The sequence below is a fragment of the Bison bison genome, unplaced genomic scaffold, assembly GCF_000754665.1.
Source record: "Bison bison bison isolate TAMUID 2011002044 unplaced genomic scaffold, Bison_UMD1.0 scf7180017863790, whole genome shotgun sequence".
Classification (NCBI taxonomy): domain Eukaryota; kingdom Metazoa; phylum Chordata; class Mammalia; order Artiodactyla; family Bovidae; genus Bison; species Bison bison.
The window spans coordinates 724474-743442 of NW_011494362.1; the positions used below are offsets into that span (position 1 = coordinate 724474).

Genomic DNA, 18969 nt, shown 5'->3' on the forward strand with positions numbered 1-18969 from the left:
GGTGTTGCAGGTAAGGTACTGAGTTCTGTTTTGGAAACAGGAAATTTGAAATGCCTCTAGAAATTCTGGTTGAGATATCTCTAATAAACCCACGCTCACAACATGGACTTTTGGTCACAACATATAGTGGCATCTCAATAAATGTATGCTGATTCAGGCATTAAAGACTATAAGACCAAGCCCATGCTTCCTAATTTTACTTTCACTTTGGAAGGTTTAACAAAACTTTTGGGACACAGTGTTAATTAGTTTTGAAAAGTAATAAAAAAAAAAAAACACCTCTGGGATAATAATGGTGATTAACACTGAACAATTAAATATGGAATTATTAGGAGAAAAATTGTACTTTATTAAACAGCTTCCATTTCCTTTTCTTACAACAAAAAGTAATACTTCATTACTGTTAAATGCTTTTATTCCCTAGTACTACTGCCTTTCATATTTTCTGGAGGTCAGCAAACAGAAGTTGGGATGTGCAGTGCTCAGTCGCTCAGTCATATTCAACTCTTTGCAGCCCCATAGACTGTAGCCTGACAGGATCCTCTGTCTATGGAATTTCCAGGCAAGAATACTGGAGTGGGTTGCCATTTCCTACTCCAAGAAGGTGGGATAGAGTTGGCTATTTTAAAACTCAACAGTTTTGCCACTCCATTCTACCAATTTGTTTCTAAATGATCACCACTTTAATTTCCACTGAGTTTACTGAAAGTTATACAACAGATAAAATTAGGTGGGGTGTGGCTTAAATAGTAGCTGAAAACTATATCAAATGATACTGACAAACTTCAGGCTGGTATGTTTTGTTTTTATGCTTCTACAAAGGGAAAGTAACACTTTTGGGGTCATTTAATGTGTAATAAGGAGAAGGCAATGGCACCCCACTCCAGTACTCTTGCCTGGAAAATCTCATGGATGGAGGAGCCTGGTAGGCTGCAGTCCATGAGGTCGCTAAGAGTTGGACACAACTGAGAGACTTCACTTTCACTTTTCACTTTCATGCATTGGAGAAGGAAATGGCAACCCACTCCAGTATTCTTGCCTGGAGAATCCCAGGGACAGGGGAGCCTGGTGGGCTGCTGTCTATGGGGTCGCACAGAGTCGGACACTACTGAAGTGACTTAGGGCTTCCCAGGTGGCGCTAAAAGTAAAACAAACAAACACCTGCCTACAGTGCAGCAGACTTAAGAGACGCAGGTTCAATCCCTGGGTCGGGAAGATCCCCTGGAGGAGGGCATGGCAATTCACTACAGGGCCTGTAGAATCTCATGGACAGAGGCACTTGGTGGACCACAGTCCATAGGGTCACAAAGAGTCAGACACAACTAAAGCGACTGAGCACATAGTGTATAATAATTTCATATGCACTGCTTTCTTTGCAGAAAGTCCACGAAATATACCCCTTTGCCAAAACACTCCACTGAATAATCAATTAGAACAAGTTACCTCAACATACATTACTAAATGATCAAGGAAGTATTTCACACATATAGAAATTTAGAAAACAATTACCTGTGAGCTGGAATTCTGCGATCACCAGCAACTAAAATTACATCACATAACTGTTTGTGTCTCAAATAGTTTTCCATCTTTTTGAATGTTTGTTCAGCATGATTAAGGGCTTGGAAGAATTCATCTGATGAACATGGCTCCATAGTATGGCAGGATGATAACGTCTGACTACTATTGGAAGTCCTGAAAAGAAACAGAACATGTTTTGAAACGTTATGAACACATTAAAAATATCTTTCCTATTAAGTCCTTTTAAAACCTTCAAATGTAACAGAAGTAATAATACCAGTCAAAATTAACGTGTAATCATCTATCATTTTTGCCTTTTAAAATCAGTGATAGATCAAATCATCTGTGTGTCTTACAAACACTGTGAGTAAATGTGGTACCTTCTAGCCAACAGCTATATAACACATATTCTTTGCCTGTCCTTGAGATCTCTTCTCTGGTCAATATGACATCTCTGCTGAAGAAGCGCCAAACTATATTCATACAGACAGCCATAGCTCCGACATTATATTTAAGGGTATAAGAGATCACTTTTTGAAGGCAGGAAAGCAATTAAACTATTTTGCAGATATAAATTCAAGCCATCCTTTATTTAAAAATGGGTTATGTTTCCCAGTTCATTTGTAAGACAACTGTTTACAATACAAAGTATATGGTCATAAACACAGTATTGTAAATAATTCATTTGATTTTCTGGTCAGTCTTCAAAAGCCTGGGTAACCTATAACTTAGATTACAAATTAAAAAAATTTGATGGTCTAATCCAAAGAATTTTAGATAGTATCTAAAAATTATTTGAAATTTCCAAATTACAATGTGAAGAGTATGAGTTCAATATTTTCATTATGATTTATTGATGGAAAAAGTAAAAAGGTTGAGACTAAGAATGAAATCCTAAATCCACCCCTTTCCTCCCTCCCCCTAAGATCCCTTCTCCAAGATTACCTGAATCAAGTAATCAACATCCCATGGTTATGCAGTTAACCACAAAACCACCAACTGGGCCATAATTTAGTTCTCATTTCTCATCAGATCTACTTTTAAGGATATTATGATTCTGATAAATGCACTGTTGAATCAAGCCTCGCTATATCTTAAGAGAACTTTCTTAATATAAATATCTAATAACCTTATCAAAGTCTTTGACTCTTTTATAATAAAGGGAACTAAAGCCAAGGAGATTAACTGCTTTGCCAAAAGTCGGAGAGTTTGATCATGGCAGAAATAGGGCTGTTGCAGAGAAATCTGCGTGTTCACCAAAACCCTTTTTCTCCTAGAATATAGCTAGACTGCATTCCCAGCTTTTCTTGCAGATGGGTGTGGTCTTATAACGGAAATGAACTGTGTCACCTCCCAGCTAAAGTGGCCAAGAGCAGGTGTGTATCTCCCATTCTTTCTTTCTCTAACCATGAGGACGGAGGACTTACTTGGAGGAAGAGGCAAAATATACACAAGTGTTTATAACTAGGATTATATATACAGATTCTACTCATAAGAATTCTCATGTTGATTCAGATGTATCAGTTTTGAAAGTGAGGAGGGCCATGAATAATAAATATCTCTACCTAAAGCCCCTCCCAGCCCATCGCAGTTTCAATGCCATACAAACATGGGTCCTAAAGAATGTTCTTAGAGGGTAACTGTGAATAATGATAATAGAAGCAAAATATAGATTATCTACAAAGTATATATTACACACTATGAATATTACTGGTGTAATGACTTGGGAAACCTAGTATATACAATACTCAACTTTACATTTAAGATCATTAGTATAAAAACATATAGAGTATTGTATAACTGTATGTTGCCTATATAAATAAATGAGAATTAGAAACTATTTTAAAAACTAGGGTAAAATGTAATATAAGCAAAAACAAATAGTTGACTTTAATGAATACCAATTTGAAGATTTAAAACATTTCTCAATAAAATGTTGTTTTCTATTGTTAAAATACTGACAAATGATTATCAAGACTAGAGATCTAAGGATGACGGAAGATTAGAATACCTAATTCTGTGTGTGTGTGTGACAGCACAGCATGGCATGCGGGGTCTTGGTTCTGATCCCCTGCAATGGAAGTGTGGAATCTTAACCACTGGACTGCCAGGGAAGTCTCTGAACATCTGCTTTTATAAGCCCAAATTCTTTCAAGAATAAGAACATATGAAGTAAAGTTGGGGGGGGGTGCTCCTATATTTTGCATCACATTTCTTATACTTTATAATAAATTCTCAGTAATGACTGGACAATGAATTAGCTGAGTGTTTTTTGAGTGATTAATTGCCATCATCAAAACACACTTTAATGTTTAATTCTGAAAGAACAACAGAACTTTATAATACTAACATCACTAAGTTATTACAGGCTAGCTTTGATGTTGGTGTAAGTCCAATTAATAAAGGAGCCATCTCTTTTCTTGTTAAGAACTTTCAAGGTTTTTAGTTCTTCAATCTGAGACATGAATCAGGATAATCTGGAAAGCATTTCAGCTTTTGTGTTCAAGGTCTCATTCCTTACAATTGATTCAGCAGGTCTGAAGTGAGACCTGAACATTGTATTTTTCAAAGCCCTATAGGTGATCCTAACACATCATGGATTAAAGGCCACCGATATACTTCAGAGAAGAGATGCATACATTATACAAGTCAGCATGTGATGAATGTACAGATTCAAAACACTGATACATGTAATAGATACTTCAAATGTGTAAACTGAATTTCTTTGAATATTTTAAATGAACTAGTAGAACTTAATACTTGTTATTTTCAAAATGAGCATAATGGTAAAACATTAAAATTGTTTAAATACATACACATTAACAAACAACTATTGGTGCTTCTAAAATAACATTTTTAACTTAATTTGCTTTCAAGCCTTCATTTGCTATAATGCCACTTCAATGATGTGTTGAACACATTATTTCAATGTGACAATTAATTCAGAGATTTCTGGGTATAGCAATCATTCCCATTGCTTCAGATGAAGGATCAAAAGAAGTACAGGCTTCTGATTTGTGTCTGTGGAAGACTGAAGCCATTCATTCACAAAAGGAACATGAAAGAGGAAGGAACAGGGCTAATCACACGTGAAAAGCTGCACACCTTTCCAACATTTCTTGTTCGAGGAAATTTGGGGTTTTGTACATACAATTTTAATAATCTAAGAATTTACTTTAAAAAGAATTTACTGCATATCCATACAACTATAGAACCCTAGCCATTAGAACCATTATGTACAGAATCTTTGTATCTAGAAAGAACCTATGTGGTCATTTAATTCAACCCCTGTACTCTGCAGATGAGAAAATTTTGAGGCTTAGAAAAGCACAAAGCAATCAACAAAGGACATACAGGCAGCTGGATACAAAGCCAGGACCTCAAGGCATTCAGAATGTTGGTCAAACCACTCACAAAGGAATGGAAATTTTTGCTAACCTCTGCCCTAAGTATCAGTAAGTTCAAAGGCTAAAGGTTTGAAGGGAGAATGATAGTACAAAATGAAGGAGGATAATTTAACAAGAAGAAGACACTAGAATTAAAGATCATAGACAGAAGTCTACTACTGTGTTACTGCCCCTTACAATGGCACCCCACTCCAGTACTCTTGCCTGGAAAATCTCACGGACGGAGTAGCCTGGTAGACTGCAGTCTATGGGGTTGCTAAGAGTCGGGCACGACTGAGCGACTTCACTTTCACTTTTCACTTTCATGCATTGGAGAAGGAAATGGCAACCCACTCCAGTATTCTTGCCTGGAGAATCCCAGGGACAGAGGAGCCTAGTGGGCTGCCGTCTATGGGGTCGCACAGAGTCAGATACAACTGAAGCGACTTAGCAGCAGCAGCAGCAGCTAGGTATAAGAGAAAAGGAGTCTCTTAGGTTTCTATGTGTAGAGATAACATCTCTATCTTTGGCTAATCAAATGTTTTTAATACTGTGGGTATGTGTAGTTTATAGTGTCAGTATTATTCCTATTATGTGCTTTGGTTTGGAGACGTGAACTGGAGAGGTATGGTGTATGATTAAGAGTATTTTAGGGAGGTTCTAGAGCTGTGCTGTCCAATACAGTAGCTACTAGCCCCATGTGGCTATTTTAATTAAGATAAAATTCACTTATTTAGTTGACCCAATCATATTTCAAATGCTCAAGTAGCCCCATGGGGCTAGTGGCTGCCAGATTGGACAGTGCAGATATAGAACATTTCTGTCATTGCAGAAATTGCTTTCTACTGCATAGTGCTGATTTGACTCTGTCACCATGTATCTGGACAAGTATTTAAGTTCTCTAAGTTTTACTTCCAACAGCAATACAGATAAGTAATACATAATACTTTCTTTTAGAGGATCCTTCATGGGAAGATTATTAAATGAAGTAATGAATGCATAGCCCTAGCATAGAATAAATATACACTCAAGGTAAATCAACTCATAGCAGAGCCTCGCTTTTCAAAGGCCAATGGAAAGACCTGTAATCTCAGTCTTTTGTCTTACACACTGTTGTTCCTTTGGTTGCCTTCCTAAAAAATGATCCCTAGCATTATTTTTATAACTAAATTTCCTAATTCTTGATTAAAATGACGTTTAAAGAAAGCTGAGTGCCGAAGAATTGATGCTTTTGAACTGTGATGTTGGAGAAGACTCTTGAGAGTCCCTTGGACTGCAAGGAGATCCAACCAGTCAATCCTAAAGGAAATCAGTCCTGAATATTCATTGGAAGGAATGCTGAAGCTGATGCTGAAGCTGAAACTCCAATACTTTGGCCACCTGATGTGAAGAACCGACTCACTCGAAAAGACCCTAATGCTGGGAAAGATTGAAGGCGGGAGGAAAAAGGGAGGACAGAGGATGAGATGATTGGATGGCATCACTGATGCGATGGACAGGAGTTTGAGTAGGCTCCAGGAGTTGGTGATGAACAGGGAACGCTGGTGTGCTGCAGTACATGGGGTCGCAGTCAGACATGACTGAGTGACTGAACTGACTTAACACACCCAGTGGACATCCTAACCCATAATATAAAGATCTGGGAATAGGCTATTTATGGAGCATTTAAAACACATCTGTCTGTGAGTTCTACTTGATCTCTGCATGGTAACAGAGGAAAATATCTAACATTTCCCCTAAGTTTTATTTCTTTGATGTTACTAAGATGGTAAGTCATATTTCAAAGAACAGCATCATGAGAGCATTCAAATCTTTTATAACAGACATTCAATATAGAATAATGAACTCTATATTGCTGGATATTTCCAGGTCACAGGGAAACATTTAATTTCTAGCTTACTGTTCCTCTGCAGTAGGCAATGAATTTGTAAGTCAGAAAAATGCCTAAACATAGAAAAGAGGCAAGTATCAAACAAATCAAGTCACCAACTATTTAAGATGAAGCACTGTGCCAGTTGTTAAAACTGTGGGGATGCAAAGAAGATACGATTTTCTTTTTCAGTGAAAGGACTTGGAATTTGAGGAGCTGAGTTTTATGAAGTAGAAAAAAAGTAAATAGCAACAATAATCACTCGCAATTCTTCAGATTCCACATGTGTGCACACACACAGTATGCACCTCAGCCAAAACTACCTCTTATTACAAATTATTTCGATTTCTTCACTTTCATCACCAGAACTTACATTAGGCTTTCTTTTTTTTTGGTATTTATTTATTATGCTGCGTCTTAGCTGTAGCATGCGGGAATTTTAGTCGTGGCATGTGGGATCTAGTTCCCTGACCAGGGATGGAACCCGGGCCCCTTGCGTTGAGAGCTGAGTCTTTGTCAGTGGACCACAAGGGAAGTACTTGCATTAGGCTTTCTTAATGGAGTAATTTTTTCAAAAGAAGTTTTAAGAATCACTTCCCAAGGATTATACACTACATGATTTTGAGTAGAAAACAAAGCTGCACTGAAACTCTATTCATGGTCTGTCTGGCTCACTCCCTAGCTAAGTGATTTACTCCTAGCCACCTGCCTCAGCTTTTGGCATTCAGATTTCATGGCTTTGCCGAAGTGCAAATGATTATATCATGAATCTTTTGGCATCTTTTGCACATATTCAAAGTCACAAATGTAAAATAAGAATGTAAATTGCTTAGTATAGGGTAGCAGTCTCTAAAAGAATTTTTATGCATATCCTTTACAGTATACTTTTAAGCATGTGCCCCAATAGACATTTGAGTTTATAAAAGATATACATATATCATCATACAATTATTTATAAAACAAAAAATAGAGATTTAAACGATAAAATGTAAATAAACACATTCCAATTATCCATATTTTACCATGCCTCCAACAAATCATCTTGTACATTCCCAATTGGAATGTAACTGGTATCAGAATACAAAGAAAGGAAAGATCAGTATGGGCTAGTGTCTGGAAAGGCAACAAGTAACAGGTGAGATCTGATTACTGAAACTCTAAGGGTTTAGATGAGTAACTTGGGAGTTGAGATGAGTAACGAGGAAGAGGAACTGGAGTCATCTCTTTTAAGGTGAGGACAAGGCGAGGTGCATACAGAGGAATGACAAGAGGCGAAGAAAAAGACGACCTTCACCTCTTCCCTTCTCAAGAGAAATGTTTTTTAATTTAAGGCATTCTCTGCTGGTCCTGTGGCCAGAATATCTGTAGGGAAGAGAGTTAAATGTTGTTTATATAAGAATCAAAACTTCTAAAACAATAATCAGTGTGAAGGAGAAGAGCCAGGGGGCACTCTCATGCAATGCTGCTGAGAATTAAAATAGTTAACACCCCTGAAGGGCTTCCCAGGTGGTTCAGTGGGTAAAGAATCCACCTGCAATTCAGGAACCATAGGAAATGCAGGTTCGATCCCTGTGTTGGGACGATCCCCTGGAGGAGAGCATGGCAACCCACTCCAGTGTAATCTTGCCTTGAAAATCCCATGGATGGAGAAGCCTGGTGGGGCTACAGTTCATGGGGTCACGAAGAGTGGGACGTGACTGAAGGAGTATGTACACACTCGATGTTCCTGAAATGACTGAGAATACAGATCAAAAACCCTAAAAAATGTGCACTCCCTTGGAGCTTTATCTAGAGGAAATAGTCATCTGTATGCAGAGATCTAGCTAGGGGGTGTAGAGGAGAGGGGCTTATCACAGGTTGTTTCCAACAGGGAAATATTGGTTAAATAACCACAAGTTTTGTCTGTGCATAGAATGATTCAGCCATTTAAAAAGATACAGAAGAACATTTAATGCCATAGCAGGTTGTTTCACTGGGTATTGCCTTTGCCTATCCAGGATTCTTTCTTACAGTGACAGATCCATCTCTCCCTTTTGGGAAACCACACATTCCCTACCTCAGCTCTCAGGGATTGGGCAGAGGTGACTCCTCCCACTGGGCAGAGGTGAGCAAGGGACCAAGGCCTGGCCAATAGGAGTGTCATGTTGGGTGGATATGAGAGCCAAACAAGGCCAGAGAGAATCAGTTTCAAGTTGTTTGTTGATGTTCTTGGAAAAGAGTCACTCTCTTTCCACTGAGGAGGTTAAGCTGATAAAAAGTAAGCCTGGAGCTGCTAGCGGCTTTTTGTTACCACACAGATAGCCTGCATAAGGAAATGCCATTACAGAGGAAAACAGAATCTACAAAGGGAGGAAAAAAAGGATTTCTGGCATTATTTGAGTATTTGGATTCATCACAAGTTGAGCTTTTATTTACTTCTGTGAATCAAAAACTTTAGTTTTTGCGTGTCAGTTTGAGTAGGGTTTCTGCCTTTTGTGACCTAATTTTGTTGTTGTTTAGTCGCTAAGTTGTGTCTGACTTTTTGCGGCCCCATGGGATTTCCCAGGCAAGAATACTGGAGTTGGTTGCCATTTCCTTCTCCAAGGGATTTTTCCAACCCATGGATCAAACCCACATTTCCAGCTTGGCAGGAGGATTCTTTACCACTGAGCCATCTGGAAAGCCCCTAATTTTATGTTTCAGCTCAGTTCAGTTCAGTAGCTCAGTCACGTCTGACTCTTTGCGACCCCATGGATTGCAGCACGCCAGGCCTCCCTGTCCATCACCAACTCCCAGAGCCTACTCAAACTCATGTCCATTGACTTGGTGATGCCATCGAACCAACTCATTCTCTATTGTCCCCTTCTCCTTCTGCTTTCAATCTTTCCCAGCATCAGGGTCTTTTCCAATGAGTCAGTTTTTCACATCAGGTGGTCAAAGTATTGGAGTTTAAGCTTCAACATCAGTCCTTCCAATGAATATTCAGGACTGATTTCTTTTAGGATTGACTGGTTGGATCTCCTTGCAGTCCAAGGGACTCTCAAGAGTCTTTTCCAACACCACAGTTGAAAAGCATCAGTTCTTTGTGCTTAGCTTTCTTTCTAGTCCAACTCTCACATCCATACATGACTACTTAAAAAAACCATAGCTTTGTCTAGACGGACCTTTGTTGGCAAAATAATATCTCTGCTTTTTAATATGCTGTCTAGGTTGGTCATAACTTTTCTTCCAAAGGGCAAGTGTCTTTTAATTTCATGGCTGCAGTCACCATCTGCAGTGATTTTGGAGCCCCCAAGAATAAAATGTCACTGTTTTCCAATCTATTTGCCATCAAGTGATGGGACCAGATGCCATGAGTAGCCATCATAGTCAACAAGAGTCCAAAATGCAGTACTTGGATGCAATCTCAAAAACGACAGAATGATCTCTGTTCATTTCCAAGGCAAACCATTCAATATCATGGTAATCCAAGTCTATGCCCCAACCAGTAATGCTGAAGAAGCCGATGTTGAACAGTTCTATGAAGACCTACGAGACCTTCTAGAACTAACACCCAAAAAAGATGTCCTTTTCATTATAGGGGACTGGAATGCAAAAGTAGGAAGTCAAGAAACACCTGGAATGACAAGCAAATTTGGCCTTGGAGTACAGAATGAAGCAGGGCAAAGGCTAATAGTTTTGCCAAGAGAACACACTGGTCATAGCAAATACACTCTACTCTTCTAACAACACAAGAGAATACTCTACACATGGACATCACCAGATGGTCAATACCAAAATCAGACTGATTATACATTCTTTGCAGACGAACAAGGAGAAGCTCTATATAGTCAGCAAAAACAAGACCAGGAGCTGACATGGCTCGGATCATCAACTCCTCGTTGCCAAATTCAGACTTAAATGGAAGAAAGTAGGGAAAACCACTAGACCATTAAGGTATGATCTAAATCAAATCCCTTAAGATTATACAGTGGAAGTGAGAAATAGAGTAAAGGGACTAGATCTGATAAAACAGAGTGCCTGAAGAACTATGGATGGAGTTTCGTGACACTGTACAGGAAACAGGGATCAAGACCATCCTCAAGACAAAGAAATGCAAAAAAGCAAAATGGTTGTCTGAGGACGTCTTACAAATAGCTGTGAAAAGAAGAGAACCAAAAAGCAAAAGAAAAAAGGAAAGATATACCCATTTGAATGCAGAGTTCCAAAGAATAGCAAGGAGAGATAAGAAAGCCTTCCTTAATGATCAGTGCAAAGAAATAGAGGAAAACAATAAAATGGGAAAGACTAGAGATCTCTTCAAGAAAATCAGAGATACCAAGGGAACATTTCATGCAAAGATGAGCACAATAAAGGACAGAAATGGTATGGACCTAACAGAAGCAGAAGATATTAAGAAGAGGTGGCAAGAATACACAGAAGAATTGTACAAAAATGATCTTCATGACCCAGATAATCGCGATGGTGTGATCACTCGCCTAGAGCCAGACACCTGGAATGTGAAGTCAAGCGGGCCTTAGGAAGCATCACTATGAACAAAGCTAGTGGAAGTGATGGGATTCCAGCTGAGCTATTTCAAATCTTAAAAGATGATGCTGTGAAAGTGCAGCACTCAATATTCCAGCAAATTTGGAAAACTCAGCAGTGGCCACAGGACTAGAAACGGTCAGTTTTCATTCCAATCCCAAAGAAAGGCAATGCCAAAGAATGCTCAAACTACCGCACAACTGCACTCATCTCACACGCTAGTAAAGTCATGCTCAAAATTCTCCAAGCCAGGCTTCAACAGTATGTAAACCGTCAACTTCCAGATGTTCAAGCTGGTTTTAGAAAAGGCAGAGGAACCAGAGATCAAATTGCCAACATCTGTTGGATCATCAAAAAAGCAAGAGAGTTCCAGAAAAACATGTTACTTCTGCTTTCTTGACTATTTCAAAGCCTTTGACTGTGAGGATCACAAGCAGCTGTGGAAAATTGTTAAAGAGATGGGAATACCAGACCACCTGACCTGCCTCCTGAGAAATCTGTGTGCACGTCATGAAGCAACAGTTAGAACTGGACATGGAACAACAGACTGGTTCCAAATAGGGAAAGGAGTAAGTCAAGGCAAAAATGTTGCAAAACAGTATGCACAATGAAATTCAGATTTTATTCTGCTGCAGCTGCTAAGTCACTTCAGTCGTGTCCGACTCTGTGCAACCCCATAGATGGCAGCCCACCAGGCTCCCCCTTCCCTGGGATTCTCCAGGCAAGAACACTGGAGTGGGTTGCCATTTCCTTCTCCAATACATGAAAGTGAAAAGTGAAAGTGAAATCACTTCTAAAAACATATTTTTATTCTATACTCGTATAAAATATACTGGAAGAACACTTTCTCAAATTGTTAATAGTATTTCAAGGTGGTAGGGTAATTAGTGATTTTTATTTTTTCATTTCTGCTTATCTCTATTTGCTAATGTCTCAATGGTAAAAAAAAAAAAAAAAAGTACACAATATCGAAAAAAACTCATCAAAAATTAGATCAAAAGGATTCTGAAGAGCTCTATCCAGCTGTCTTCACCTCTTGCACCCTGTTGATCATAATCCCCAAACCATTCTTCACATGCACCACAGTAGTGAGTTTTACCTGGACACACGGCTACCCAGGCAGAGACCACATCTGAACCTCCTTAGCTACTCACTGCAGCCATGTGACTAGGTTTTCAACAATGGCACATGTGCAGAACTGATATCTGTAATTTGTGTTAATAGCTTAATGTCCTCCCTGTTCTTTCCTTCCTCAATCCCACAGGCTAGAATGTGGACAGAGAGCTTAGGAAGCTTTGACCATAAAGAAAGAATAATGCCCTATGGGATGGAGAAAGAGTATGGAAGGAACCTAGGTCTCTGAGGGAACTTGGGTAGCAGAACTACCTGTCTGCCCTGAGCCATTTGCCCATTTGTGAGATGACAGAGAAATAAACTTCTATTTTATTTGAGACACTACATTTCTGAATATCTTTGTTACATCATCTTAGCCTATTCTCTACTAACATACTCCCTAAAGTTAAATGGCCAAATTATACATCTTTGTGCATATGAGTGATTGTGTGTATGTCTGTATCACTGTTTTTCATGCCTAATTTATCCAATTCTAAAAATGTAAAACTTCACTGTCTAGTTACAAATGGATGAACATATAAGCAGTTAAGTGTCATAAAAGTTTCCTCTGCCTTAAAAATTTGGACTTACAAAGGTCAGTTGTGCAACTCTAGAACCCATTAGCTGTTTTGCTAAGCTAATTCTTTTTGGGAACTAATGATTCCAATAAATTTCTATTCTGTTTAAACCAGCCAGTCAGTTTCAGTTGCTTAAAACTAAGAACCCTGATTGATACAATGTAAAGATAGGCTTTAGGGGATTTATGAAGCAGAGACATTACTTTGCCAAGAAAGGTCTGTCTAGTCAAGGCCATGGTTTTTCCAGTGGTCATGTATGGTTGTGAGAATTGGACTAGAAAGAAAGCTGAGTGCTGAAGAATTGATGCTTTTGAACTGTGGTGCTGGAGATCCCTTGACTCTTGAGAGTCCCTTGGACTGCAAGGAGATCCAACCTGTCCATCCTAAAGGAAATCTGTCCTGGGTGTTCATTGGAAGGACTGATGTTGAAGCTGAAACTCTAATATTTTGGCCACCTGATGCAAAGAGCTGACTCATTTGAAAAGACCCTGATGCTGGGAAAGATTGGGGGCAGGAAGAGAAGGGGACGACAGAATGAGATGGTTGGATGGCATCACCGACTCAATGGAGATGAGTATGGGTAAACTCCGGGAGTTGGTGATGGACAGGGAGGCCTGGCATGCTGCGGTTCATGGGGTCACAAAGAGTTGGACACGACTGAGCAACTGAACTGAACTGAACCCTGTATGAAATATTTAACATATGTGTGTGTACATACATGCACATACAGACACACACATACAGAGGGTTTTCTGGGGAAAGATTCTATAGCTTATGTCAAGGGAATCCATGACTTGGGCTTATGTGTGAGGAGGACATTACAATACATCCTTTCTTGATATAGGTACAATATAGCAGAACTTCTTTGCCATCTCTGGAAGCAAAGGTTTTTTTCATGTGGAGATGTATAAGATTTTAATTTTAAAATGAATCAGAATTAATAGACTAGTTCAAACAAGAAGATGTTTGACATAAAAACATAACATTAAAAAGGGTCAACAACAGAAAGAGACACTGCTAGTTACTTTCAATTAGTTCTACATAAATTCTTGGGTTTAAAATTTATGCTCCTATTAAGATCTGTCCTAATCTAGACCTCTATTAAATAAAGAATGCTTCATCTAATGAGAAAAAAAAAGGGTCAAGAAAAAAGGGATAGCACTTGAGAAATGCTATATTATGAAGATAACCCCTTGCTGGGAGAGGAGAAGGGCCTAAATGTTTTCAAGATGAGTCAAAGAAAGGCAAATCAACAGACCAAGGAACAGAAGAGTTCAAGGATATCTGCTGAAATAGAATAGCAAGCAATGAATACGATGGATCCGATGACTGTGGGTAAATGGCTGTCAAGAGATTATACCTGTAAATCAGTCAGAGGTGGCTATGCTGGGAGGGATTGGGGGCAGGAGGAGAAGGGGATGACAGAGGATGAGATGGCTGGATGGCATCACCGACTTGATGGACGTGGGTCTGAGTGAACTCCGGGAGTTGGTGATGGACAAGGAGGCCTGGCAGGCTGTGATTCATGGGGTCGCAAAGAGTCGGACACAACTGAGTGACTGAACTGAACTGAACTGAACACTGAGAAAATTAGTTGAGGAGAGAAGGTAAAACTGGTTAGAATGAATCAATATTATGTTAATCCAAAGTGAACTCAGTGATTAAAGGAAAAGTCACAGAGAACTGCCTACTGGTATTTGTGCATGAAATTTACATGTTAATGGTTTGGGTTCAAAATGCAGCTATTTCCAAGAGACCAAGGTCAAAAATTGTAAGTCAGATTGATGATATCTATCATTGATTTGGGTGTGATGAAAATGGCACTTTACCTTTGTGGTCTTCCTCCCTAAAACTTATAACGCCAGTTTAATCATGAGAAAAGTATCAGACAAATCCCAACTGAGTAAGACATTCTGCAAAATACCTAACCACTAATCCCCAAACTGCCAAGGTCATCAAAAACAAGGGAAGTCTGAGAAACTGTCACAGTCTAGAGGAGCCTAAGGATATACGATGATTAAATGTAATCGGTATCCTAGGTGGGATCCTGTAACAGAAAAAGAACTTTAGGTATTTAGACATTAAGGGAATCTGAATAAAGTATGGTCTTTAGTTAATAATAATGTATCATATTGGTTCACAGTAATGGATGCACCATATTCGAACATGTTAATAACTGTTAGGGAAATAATACGGAAAACTGGGTGTGGGATATATAGGAACTCACTACATTATCTCTGTAATTTTCTTGTAAATCTGAAAGTGTTAATATAAACTTTAGTTTTTTAAAAATGCAGTTTCATTTTACTTACTATTTTTGAGCAAGTTACTTAACCTTTCCGTGCCTCACTGGCCTCATCTCTACAGTTAGAATGACAATAGTGACAATCTAACTCGGAAATCTGTGAAGACTAAATGATGTAATACAGTAACAGTGTCTCACAGATATTAAATACCCAGTCAGTATTAGCTATTATTTTATTGGGATATTTATAAAATACAGTAGTATTTTAAATACTACTATTTTAAATAAATTAAAAAATAATCTGATTTAAAAAATGTTTAACTTTATAAACAAGGTTGAGAGAATGAAAATTTCTTCACTATGTAAAAATACCATAATTTCAAAGTTGGCCAATCAAATACAGTGTAAATTGTATTTATCTTATGGTCCCATGACGAGTTATCATGTAAACCTGACTGGCCCTGGTGAAAATTCATCTTGAGTTACAGTCATAGAAACCTACTGCTCACACAAAAGATCACAATTCTGTTACTCAGGGCCTAAAATTCCTCAAGGTGTAAAAATCAAAGTTTGTATTTTAATAACAAAGTAACAACATTGGAGAGAAAGTGGCTAAGCTACAGACACAAGATCAGTTAAAAGATAAGAAACTTTTAAATCACTTAGATGTGAGACAGCAGAAATTACTATAAGTTGAAGAGCCAGGCAGGTTTGAATAGAACTGATGAAACGTATATCATATGTCTCCCCATCATGCCATGTCCGTCTATGGTATACTGAAATAAAATGTTTGCTATATATTTTATTGCAAGTACTATGTAAGGAAAAGAACTATTCCCAAGTTATATACAAAATTTGATGAATGTCAGTGTAACTTCTTTTGACATTAACAGTGATAGTTTTTGATTTGTTTACAGTAGAAGGCCAACCACCTAGAGAGATTGCTCACTTAATCAAAAAGCTGGCGGCAAATAAATGTATCCTCATGATGAAGATCAAAGACTTAGAGCTGGAGGATTGAAGAAGGATATGAAAATTAGATACATTTAATCTGGAGAAAAATGGAAAAGTAAAAGTACACACACAAATGACATTTCTAAAGTCTAAAATGATTTTCACTTTTTTTGCAGAAAGATGTTGGGATAGAAATGTTAAGCCACCAGGAATAGTAAATTTCTTTGACACATTTCCTCTCATATCTAAAAATCGAAGACATTTTCTTTAAGTACATTTTATTTTTGAAATAATTTAGAGTTTGATCACTGCAGATGTGAACTGTTTATTCCCTTATTATTTACTTTCTCAACCTTCTCTATTAGCATTTTAAAAACAACTACATTCATTTTAAATTTTAGAAAATATAATTTTCTAATTTTTATAACTCCTACAAATAAAAACATCAATTATATATTCTTGAACTATGCACACAGCAATCTAAGTCCAAAAAAAAAAGCAATCTTTTTCTGTCATAATGACTATCCCATCAAGATGACATTTTAATGTGGATACTAAAGAACAGAGTAACTTAATTTCAGTAATCATTAGCTTTGCAAACTACCTTTGCTGTAAGGAAGTAAATTACAGTGACCCAGGTGTGTGTAATGTAAGATTATATACATGTATATAAATTTTATACTCCCTCACATACGTATAATCTCTCCAGGTAGTAGACACATGTTAAGATTTTTATAACTTATGCTGGTAAATGAATGAACCTTTTTTTCCTCTAATTTTGTTAAAATATTCTTGATACATTATATTGATTTTCAAATGCAAAGATGATTACTCTTTGGTTTCTCACAAAAATGGTAAACCCTGAACCTTTTACTAAATAAATCATGCGTTTTATGGCAACAAGTATCCAAAGAAAACACAAAACAATGAAACCATATTAATTCAAATGATCTCCATATGAAAATTATCAGTGGCTTCTAGTCTCTTAATATAATGCTAAATCATGAACTAATTAAATTTTTAAAAATTAAATATACTAGTTACCTATGTAAAGATATTCCCCTCTCTCCATTACACAAATGAGCATAGATGACTGGTCTATATTTGTTATTATTCCAACACCACAGTTCAGAATTCCATATTCTGAAGATTAGAAGAGAAGGTGGTAAATATCCCCAAGTAAGAGATACTTGAATATATGAACTCATTTTGTCTCCATCTCTTATGATGCCTATATTATTAATAACCAAGATACAAATTACAAGTGTTATCAAAACCTGCAGAGAAATTTTAAAAGAAAAAGGATCCAGTAATTAATCTAGAAAAATAAGCCTTTAAATATTTTTGAGTGAAGATGAATCAGAAGGGTGACTTTCAGGCTCTAACTTATTTCTTAAGATGTGATAGTAGTTTATACTGATTAAGAAGAAAATTCATTTCAAAAGTAAAGCCTGGCTCCATGGGTGAAGATGGATAAAGTCATATGAATTTAACCAATTTTTAATTTTCAAACTCATTTCCCCTTCTTTTTGCCCCCTTTTTACCAGCTGACCACATCTAGCTCCTCTATGTTCCCTTATACTTTCCTGAAGGAATATCCTTCATTTCCCTAAATAGCACAATTTTCAGTGAAGTGAAGGTAACAGGAATTAGTAGCTGTCATCTTAGAAAGAGATGTGCTACTGTATTCTCTGTATTAGTCAAGAGGGCTGCAACACAGGACAAAGAGAAATAACCATAAGAAAAATATTATTGACAACCACAATGGAGTAAATAAAAATTACTGGCAACTACTATGTGCATCTCCTGGTAAAACCTTTAACTAAAATTAAAACATGACTATAATCCGTTGCAAACTGAAATGTCATAAAATTTTTTGTACTCCAGAAATGTCTCCTATAGTTTTGCTATAAGACTATAGAAGGTACATGAATGAAGCAAACTACAAGGCATGATGCATAGAACTGCTACCATATATTATTTTCAAGGCAGAGCCAGATCTATATATGGAACACAAGATATTTCAAAATGAAAGCTGTTTGTTGTCTTTATAATTTTCTAGAATTAAAATCAATATTAGAACGTTAAAAAAACCCAGTAAAAGAACCACATTACATACCATTATATATATATATATACACACAGAGAGAGAGGCATGTATATGTATAATCATAGATTTTAAACAACAATACTAAATTGTTTTAAACAGTATAGAGAATATCCCCCCACACCCCATTTCTAACAGTAAAAAAAATAATCAACCTGCATGAACTGGAATCAGATTCATTTTCTTCTTCACTAGTGTCATCATCCACTTCTGGTCTATCCAGCCAATGTGCACCGCCACAATCTTCTGCTGTAAACTCAAATGCAGGGACTTCAGAGGTGGATGCCATTGGCCAAGAAGGTGAATTCTGAAAATCCAGTTGGCTGGACCTTCGGTAACCAATTGAAGCCAAAGGCAATTGCAGGCTACATGGATCTAAAAACTTTCTCCCACCGTTTGCTCCGGTCTGTCCTCGATTCCAAAATTCTCCCTGCTGGCTGTCAACTGTAGAATTAGGAGATGATGCTTGATGGCTAAACCACCTCCATCTGATTTTCAAAATCTGCTTCACATCAAACTCTTTACGAGAACCAGACATCCTCAGAGAAACCAAGTGATCGTCTAGGCAACGGGCAAAAAGCACTGCACACAGATTTGTGCATCCAACCAAGACAAGAGAAGTATATGCCCTGCTGTACACAATAAACAAATTGAAAGGAAAATAAATCACATTCACATATATATCTACATTT

The 18969-nt window shown here is 37.6% G+C and overlaps 1 protein-coding gene across 2 annotated transcripts in view; it reads right to left on the bottom strand.

Moving 5' to 3' along the window:
- KLHL5 (kelch-like family member 5) overlaps positions 1–18956 on the bottom strand; it is a 68510-nt gene extending 49554 nt beyond the window's left edge. Inside the window, exons 1-3 of one of the 2 annotated variants that reach the window (XM_010833578.1) lie at positions 18433–18956; positions 17215–17313; positions 1510–1692 (exon numbers count right to left, since the gene is read on the bottom strand). In XM_010833578.1, the coding sequence (XP_010831880.1) occupies positions 1510–1692; positions 17215–17313; positions 18433–18815 (665 nt within the window). In that variant the 5' untranslated portion in view covers positions 18816–18956. The remainder of the gene's footprint in view (positions 1–1509; positions 1693–17214; positions 17314–18432) is intronic. The other variant, XM_010833579.1, reaches the window with a different exon arrangement.
- Between the last annotated feature and the right edge of the window lie 13 nt (positions 18957–18969).